The sequence below is a fragment of the Colobus angolensis genome, unplaced genomic scaffold (genome assembly GCF_000951035.1).
Source record: "Colobus angolensis palliatus isolate OR3802 unplaced genomic scaffold, Cang.pa_1.0 Scaffold128, whole genome shotgun sequence".
In the NCBI taxonomy this organism is placed as follows: Eukaryota; Metazoa; Chordata; class Mammalia; order Primates; family Cercopithecidae; genus Colobus; species Colobus angolensis.
In genome coordinates, this window is record NW_012114030.1 from 2,222,300 (window position 1) to 2,231,083 (window position 8,784).

At 55.3% G+C, this 8,784-nt stretch overlaps 1 protein-coding gene across 1 annotated transcript in view; it reads right to left on the bottom strand.

The window, feature by feature from the left end:
- Positions 1–1,280: 1,280 nt before the first annotated feature.
- Positions 1,281–8,784, bottom strand: part of MVP (major vault protein) — a 27,635-nt gene continuing 20,131 nt past the window's right edge. The window contains exons 9-16 of the mRNA XM_011933651.1: positions 7,953–7,996; positions 7,324–7,635; positions 7,052–7,249; positions 4,741–5,127; positions 3,628–3,744; positions 3,320–3,446; positions 1,932–2,120; positions 1,281–1,553 (exon numbers count right to left, since the gene is read on the bottom strand). Coding sequence (XP_011789041.1) covers positions 1,326–1,553; positions 1,932–2,120; positions 3,320–3,446; positions 3,628–3,744; positions 4,741–5,127; positions 7,052–7,249; positions 7,324–7,635; positions 7,953–7,996 — 1,602 coding nt within the window. The 3' untranslated portion in view covers positions 1,281–1,325. The remainder of the gene's footprint in view (positions 1,554–1,931; positions 2,121–3,319; positions 3,447–3,627; positions 3,745–4,740; positions 5,128–7,051; positions 7,250–7,323; positions 7,636–7,952; positions 7,997–8,784) is intronic.

The following is an 8,784-nucleotide window of genomic DNA, read 5'->3' on the forward strand; positions in this document are numbered from 1 at the left end:
CCTCTGTCACCCAGGCTGGAGCGCAGTGGTGTGATCATAGCTCACTGTGGCCTCCAACTTCTGGGCTCACGCAATCCTCTCACCTTAGCCTCCCAAGTAGCTGGGAACACAGATGCATGCCACAGTATCTGGCTTTTTTTTTTTTTGTATTGATGGGGGTCTTACTATGTTGCCCAGGCTGGTCTCAAACTCCTAGTCTCAAGTGATCCTTGTTCCTTGGCCTCCCAAGGTGCTGGGGTTACAGGCCTAAGCTCCTGCACTGGGTCCCTAGAATCTTTTTACTTCCTCGGCAGAGACGGAGCGGGCCTGCCACCTACAACTCTACCTGGCCCTAAAGGGCTGGTGCACCCAGGCTGACTGCACCTGGATCCTTCTCTCAAATGAGGACCCCTTACTGGTTGTGGGGGAGAGAGTAGGATAAGGGCACCCCCCCTTCAGTGCTCCCAAAGAGCCCAGACCAGAAGCTCAAGGAGATGCCCAATTTCTACTGCCCTAGGCAGGGTCCTCCTCCCCAACCTGACACCCCGACCTGGGAAGGGACATGTGCACAGCACCAGGTGCAAGCCTGGCACGTCCGATGGCGCTGCGGGCGCTACCAGCAGGTGGCGCCAGAGAGCGCCTCCCCGATGGGAAGCTGGGCTGCATCTGCCACAGCTGAAGGGTTAGACGCTGAGAGCTACCGCACAGCTAGGCTCCTGGAGAACCAGTGGTGAGATGTTGCCAGTGTGGGCCCCATGGCCCCACCCGTGGCATCACCGCCCCTATCTGGGCTCTAGGAAGCCGGCAGCCACTCCGTCCACAAGGCTTTGGGGCCACATTCCTACTGGGTGACTTCCAGCTCATCCTCCCCCTGCCTTGGGGTCTTCTCCCCTTTATGGAGAACAGTTTCCTGTAACTATCTAAAGATGTCGGCTGGGCATGGTGGCTCACACCTGTAATCCCAGCACTTTGGAAGGCCAAGGCACGTAGATCGCCTGAGGTTGGGAGTCCGAGACCAGCCTGGCCAACATGGTGAAACCCCGTCTCTACTAAAAAGTACAAAAATTAGCCGGGCGTGGTGGCACGTGCCTGTAATCCCAGCTACTCAGGAGGCTGAGGCAGGAGAATCACTTGAACCTGGGAGGCGGAGGTTGCAGTGAAAAGAGATGGCACCATTGCACTCCAGCCTGGGTGACAGAGCAAGACTCCATCTCGAAAAACAAAAAGATGTCAGGAGCACCTCCCCTCCCCACCATTAAGCTCTCTGGTTACCCCAACCAATGTCAGACAAGGGAAAAGCGTTGAAATTTTAAATGCCCAGAAACTTCCATTGTATTAATCAGGGGTTAGCGCAGTACAGGCACCACGTGGTTGTCTCCAGGAGCTTGAGGGGCCTGAGCAGACTGGGGGGACATTCCCTCCCTGGGGCTGGGCCCACTGGCCACCCTTCTGCCCAGGGGCTGACCCTCGGGCCCCATCCCCAGCAGCCCAAAGGCTGTGCTGAAGAGGTTGATGGGAGTGGAGCCATCGGTGATGAGGGTTGATTTCAGGCCCAGGGACTGGAGCAGTTTAACCTGGAAGGCGAGAACAAGAGGAAGTTTAGATGGTGTCAAACCCTGGCCACTTCAAAGTGACCCTCCTTAAGTCAGCTGATTTGAAGGGTCACCTCCCCCCTGCATTTGACCACCCTGCTTGACTGCCTTGGAAACGCTTGTCACAGACTGGTGTCCCATCCATTTCCCGTCTCCTCCAAGCTCTGGCTCACTGCTGGGTCTAGTAAAGTGCCTGACGTTGATGCAGCGTGACACTGCGTGAATGACCTGTGATGCAGGGACAGGTCACTCACCCCTCCCTTCCCCACCATCTTTCCAGATGTTGTGTTTTCCGCCTTGGCTCTGCCTTCCTGGTTCCAAGGTTGGTCCTGAAACCAACACACTTTCCCCAACTCTCACCTGCATCTCAGGCCCAGCCACAGCAAGGTCCCTGATGGTGCTGGGGCCTATGGCCTCTGTCATCTGCTTGAACTTCTTCACCTCCACCTCGGCCAGCTGCTGAGCCTTGCTCACCTCCAGCTCCAGTTGGGCCCGAGCATAGACCAGTTCCAGCTCTCGGACCTTCTGGACCCGCTGGAGCTCAGCCTCCTGGAAGGGGAAAAATCCAGCATTATTTTTTGACCCAGGCTGGAATGCAGATCAGGACTCACTGCAGCCTTGAACTCCTGGCTCAAAGGATCCTCCTGCCTTAGCCTCCTGGGTAGCTGGGACTACAGGCACATGCCACCACACCCAACCAATTAAATTTTGTTTTTGTAGAGATGAGGTCTTGCTATGTTACCCAGACTGGTCTTGAATTGGTCTCGACCTGACTTCAAATGATCCTCCCACCTCAGCTTTCCAAAGTGCTGGGGTTACAGGCATGAGGCACCACACTAGGTCTTTTTTTTTTTTTTTTTTGAGACGGAGTCTCGCTCTGTCACCCAGGTTGGAGTGCAGTGGCCAGATCTCAGCTCACTGCAAACTCCGCCTCCCGGGTTCACGCCATCCTCCTGCCTCAGCCTCCCGAGTAGCTGGGACTACAGGTGCCCGCCACCACGCCCGGCTAGTTTTTTGTATTTTTTTTAGTAGAGACAGGGTTTCACCATGTTAGCCAGGATGGTCTCGATCTCCTGACCTCGTGATCCGCCCATCTCGGCCTCCCAAAGTGCTGGGATTACAGGCTTGAGCCACCGTGCCCGGCCTAGGTCTCTTTTTACATTTATTTTTATTTACTTATTTTTGAAGTGGAGTTTTGCTCTTGTTGCCCAGGCTGGAGTGTAGTGGCACAACGTTAGCAATATGCAGCCTCCACATCCTGGGTTCAAGCGATTCTCCTGCCTCAGACTACTGAGTAGCTAGGATTACAGGTGCATGCCACCACACCCAGCTAATTTTTTGTATTTTTAGTAGAGATGAGGTTTCACCATATTGGCCAGGCTGGTCTTGAACTCCTAACCTTAGGTGATCCACCCACCTCGGCCTCCCAAAGTGCTGGGATTACAGGCGTGAGCACCCGGCCTCTTAATGGGATTTTGAGCATTAAATAAGATCATGTGTGTGAAGCACACGCAGCACTTGTGCCAAGGTGGACAGTGCATGAGCACCCAGCTGCAAAATGGGTGTTCTAATCCTTACCTTCCAGCAATGGAGTCAACGAATCCTACAAGGCAAAGGACTTTGTCAAATACAAATACTTGCATGGGATCCTGGGGGACCTGGTGTCCTATACAGTCTCAGGGACTGTAGGGAATGGGTCTTTTCCAGGTCTCAAGGCCACCCCCTTCTTGATGCCTCCTCCTACTCACCGTCTCGATGGCCAAGGCCTGTGCTTTCAGCTTGGCCTGCAGCACAGACCCTTCTCCCTCAATCCGGGCTGCCTCCGCACGGGACTCGGCCTCCGCCTTGGCAGTCCCGGTGCTCTCCACAGCCATGCTGGAGAGAAGGCAGAGTCAGGTAAGACCCAGGAGACAGCCCAGTCCCCCCACGGCCTTGACTTATGCTGTAGCCGTGCACTGTCTCATCCACACCCCCCTACCCTGGCCTGCTGCCCCCACCGGCTGCTGTCCCAAGACCCTCAGCCGCTGCCAGTCTCCTCCTCTAGTTTTCAAGCCACCTCAGAGCCTCCAGCTCCAAGAGTTCCTTGCGAGCTTTCTCAGCTTCTGACTGGTCCAGGATCTTCTGCCGCTCAAGCCGGCCGCGGGCTTCCTGCTCCAGTCTCTGAGCCTCGTGCCTGGAGGAGACGGAGTGCAGGTGAGAGGCTGGCATTGGGCTGGAGCAGGAACAGGAGCACCAAGGGCAGAGACCACCAACGAAACTGGTGCCCGGGACAGACCCCGGCCCCTAGAAGGCACCCGATACGCAACTCAACCCAGAATGGTATATGTGTCACAAGCCAGTGTCATTCTGGGCCCGACAAATGCAGGCATGACCGTAGTCCCTGCTTTCACGCCACTTGAGTGGGGGAAAAAACAAGTACACAAGGAGGATTTCAGACAGTGACAAGTATCTTGAAGGTAGTAAAGTGGGAGAGACCAGGCAAAGAGGTTGCTATTCAGCTGTGAGAGAAAGAAAATGGTTCCCCAAGGAGGGGATCTTTGGGCTGAAACTAGGAGGAGCCTGCCTGGAAGGGGGCCTGGGGGCCGGTGGAGGGAAGCTTTCTGGGCAGCAGGAACAGCCATTGCAAAAGGCCTTCAGGTGGGTCCAAGCTGTGCATTGAAGGAGCAGAGGAAGCCAGTGGAGCTGGAACATGTCAGCTGGAACAAGTTCTGGGGGCAAGGAACATGGAAGGGAGAGGCTAGAAGGCAAATTGGGGGAGGTCGGCTGGACCTGCAGGACAGAGTTTGGGTTTTATCACATGCAAGATGAGAGGCTGCAGGAATTGCATCTGATACGTGCTTTTTTTTTTTCTTTTGAGACAGGGTCAGTCTCCCAGGCCTGTTGCTCAGGCTGGAGTGCAGTGGCACAATCATGGCTCACTGCAGCCTCAAACTCCTGGCTTCAAGTGATCTTCCTGCCTCAGCCTTTCACAGTGCTGTGATTACAGGCATGGGCCACCGCGCCCAGCCTGATTCACATTTTAAGTAGGTCACCAGATCTGTCGGGTAGAGAATAGATCCTTGGGGGTAGAGATGGCAGAAGGCAGTCCATAGGGGATGCCAGGTTATCCAGGTCCCAGCAGTGGCCTGCCATGGGCATTATGGGCAGCCGAGCTCCCAGCCTCACTCACTTGGCTGCTGCTTCCTGGGAGTTGGTGGTGATCTCGATGGCCAGCTGGACGCTGCGTTGCAGGGCGTCCCGGGTTCGCTGATCCACAGGCTCCACCGACTGCACGTCCACACTGCTGACCACCAGCCCGTTTTGGGGGAAGACAGCCCGGTCCCGGGGCCTGGGCAGGGCCATGCCGTCGGGGCCCTTGGCTTCTGAGGTCTCAAAGCCAAAGACAGCAGTGCGAATGATGCGGGCTGAGTTCTTATGGAAGTCATCGAAAGTGACAGAGGCCACGGCCCCCCGCACCCGGGATGCGATGGCCTTGCAGGCATCACCTACAAAGTCTGGCACTGAAAAGAGCTTGGCCATCTCTTGGGGGTCCTTCCGATCATTCACCTCAAAGTGCCTGTGAACAAACAGGCCCAGAATGGGGAAGCTGCTTTCACCCAGGAATCTCTCTTTTTCAGAAGAGACAAGGTCTTGCCATGTTACCCAGGCTGGTCTTGAACTCCTGGGCTCAGGCAACCCTCCCACCTCAGCCTCCCAAAGTGCTGGGACTACACATGTGATCATGCCCAGCCAGCAACTCTCTCCGAGAAGAACTTCAACACCCACCCTGTGTGGCTGGGCAGGGTCCCTCACAATAGAGAGTGCTAATATATGCCTGGTAAGATCCTAAAAACTTAACACATGTTCTCCTTTAATCTGCTCGGCCACCCTATGAGATGGCGATGATCACCACCCCCATTTTACAGATGAGGAAGTAGAGGTCCAGAGAAGTCAAGTGGCTGGCCCAAGACTTGCCATATAACATGTGACAAGCCAGAAAACTGAACCAGGCACCTGCTTCTGGGGCCTGTGCTCTTAACTATGATGCTATAGTACCTGGGAATATGTCAGCAGCTGTCTGCCGCCATCAGGGCACTGACTGCTCTAAGCTAAGAGGCGAGGGACATGCTTTGGAGTGAGAACATTCTTTTTGGAGACAGAATCTGGCTCCATCGCCCAGGCTGGAGTGCAGTGCCACAAACTGGGTTCACTGCAACCTCCGCCTCCTGGGTTCAAACGATTCTCCTGCCTCAGCCCCTTGAGTAGCTGCGACTACAAGCTGGGACTACAGGTGCCCACAACCACTCCTGGCTAATTTTTATATTTTTAGTACAGACAGGGATTCACCATGTTGGCCAGGCTGGTCTCAAACTCCTGACCTCAAGTGATCTGCCTGCCTCAGTCTCCCAAAGTGCTGGGATTATAGGCATGAGCCACCACGCCCGACTTTTTCTTTTTTCCTTCTTCTTTCCTTCAAGACAGGGTCTCTGTGGGTCTCTGTTGTCCAGGCTGGAGTGCGGAGGCACAATCATAGCTCACTGCAGCCTCAAATTCCTGGGCTCGGGCAATTCTCCCAACTCAGCCTTCCAAGTAGTTGGGTCTATAGACATGTACCACCATGCCCAGCTAGTTTCTAAAATTTTTTTGTAGAAAGAGTCTTGCTATGTTGCTCAGCCTGGTCTCAAACTCCTGGCAGTCCTCCCGCCTCAGCCTCCCAAAGTGCTGGGATCACAGGTGTGAGCCACCGTGCCTGGTCATGAACACTGTTTCTGTACATGACTTATCTCACCCAATCCTAATAGCTGCTATTAAGCTCTGACCAATACAGGCACTGTTCTAACGCTCATTGCATCCTTTCAATGGCCTCGTGAAGGAGGTAATGCCGTCTTCCTCATGTTACAGATAGGGAAACTGAGGAAAGCACCCTGTCCCTTGTCCAGGTCCATAGGCTGCAAACAGCAGGGCTGGGGCGCAGGCCAGGGCGGTCAGTTTCAGAGCTTGTGTTCTCGCCACCCACTCGCATTGCCCACTCCCGCAGGCTGTATCCCATGCATCTTTTAACAGCCTGGCAGTTAAGCATGTGACTGCATGCACACTGGGAGCTTAGCTGGGGTAGTGTCCTGCTACTGGATCCCTGAGTCCTGACTCCAAGAGGTGAGCCCACGCCTTCCCTGGATTTGCGTGAACTCCTGGGTTCCCTCTTGACCTCGGCACTGAATGAGGTGTCCTGCCCTCATGAGGAGCCCAGCACTTGAGCAGGCACCTCCTTTTCTTGGGGTTCCTAGGCTGCACCCAGCAGGAACCATCACCCACTGCTTACCTGGTTTGTTTTTTTTTTGTTTAGAAACAGGATCTTGTTCTGTCACCCAGGCTGGAGTACAGTGGGGCCATCATGGCTCACTGCAGCCTGGACCTCCTAGGCTCAAGCGATCCTCCCACCTCAGCCTCCCAAAGTGCTAGGATTCCAGGAGTGCACCCCCGTGCCCTGTCCCCGTTTTTACCAGTTGTAGGCCAGCTGCAGTTGCAGCCTGGCATGATCCGCCGTCTCAATGGTGATGACGTCTGTGAAGAAGTCAGGCCCCAGCAGCAGGCAGAGCGCACGGCGGGCATGGGGACGCTTGGGCCGCCCAGCCGAGAGGGACAATACCGTGAACTGCTCCTCAGGACCCAGCGACACCAGCTCAGGCCCGAAGACCACGCTGCAGAGACAGCCAGGAGTCAGAGTCAGACCTGTGGAGAGCCGCCCCCTACACCCTGCCCTGCCAGCGCTCACCGGGCTCGCTTCTCTCGGTAGTCGTACACCTGCACGGCAGCGTTGTGGGGCACGCGGTAGCTGACCACGCGGGTCTTGTTCCGGGGCGCCAAGGGTTGGAGGCTCTTAGCTGTGTCCTTCTCGCCTCTGTCTGCCAGAGGGTCCTGCCCCTTGTTCAGCAGCTCCTCCACCCCGGGAGGCAGCTCCTTCTCCCACAGGACTTCGTCCTGGGTCAGCATGTAGGTGCTTCCAATCACAGCGCGTACCTTGAGACAAGGACAGGGAGGGACGCTGCCCGTAAGGGTGGAAGGGAGGAAGATCCGCCCAGCTGTCCTGAAGCACAGCCCGTTCATGGAAGGCGCGGCGCAAGGTTAAACACCTTCTCTGCCAGGAGACCAGGCTCCAGCCCGGGTTTGCCATCTGTTGGCCCTGTCATCGTGGGCTAACTACCTCACCCCTTGGGCTTCAGTTTCCTCCTCTGTCTAGTGGACTTGACAGTGGCTACCTTGCCGGGTCTAGGGGTGAATGACATCTCACATGTCTAGCTCAAACGCTCCTGGCACAGAGAAGGTGCTCAATGTTATTTCTAGAATCTTCCTTCATGGGGCAGTTTGGAGGGCACCCCAGGGACGGTGAAGTAGGTCATGTACACGGATGCTCCCTCAGATTCCGAGCTGGACTTCCAGCTTGGATTCTTAGAGAAGGTTGGAGATGTGGCCCGAGGTCAAATCAAGGTCAAGGTTTTAGGTGAAGCAGCAAAAATGAAAGATTCCACTGGGATATGGGCATGAGGGAGGAGGTCCTTCCTGTTCCCTGGCCACCCCATCAGACCTTTATATGCTGGGAACCAGGTCTGCTGTGGGACAGGGTCCCTGTCCTAAACCCCCACTTGTCCTCTTAGTGGAGGTTCTAATTTTTTTTTTTTTTTTTTTTTGAGATGGAGTCTCACTCTGTTGCCCTGGCTGGAGTGTAGTGGTGTGATCTTGGCTCACTGCAACCTCTACCTCCCAGCTCAAGCAATTCTCCTGGCTCAGCCTCTCAAATATCTGGGACTACTCGGACCACCACCACGCCTGGCTAATGTTTGTATTTTTAGTAGAGACAGAGTTTCACCATGTTGGCCAGGCTAGTCTTGAACTCCTGCCCTCAGGTGATTCGCCCGCCTCAGCCTCCCAAAGTGCTGAGATTACAGGCATGAGCCACCGCATCTGGTCGGTTCTAACATTTCTTTTTTTTTTGAGACGAATTCTTGCTCTGTCGCCCAGGCTGGGGTGCAGTGGCCGGATCTCAGCTCACTGCAAGCTCTGCCTCCCCGGTTCACGCCATTCTCCTGCCTCAGCCTCCCAAGTAGCTGGGACTACAGGCGCCCGCCACCTCGCTCTGCTAGTTTTTTGTATTTTTAGTAGAGATGGGGTTTCACTGTGTTAGCCAGGATGGTCTCGATCTCCTGACCTCGTGATCCGCCCGTCTTGGCCTCCCAAA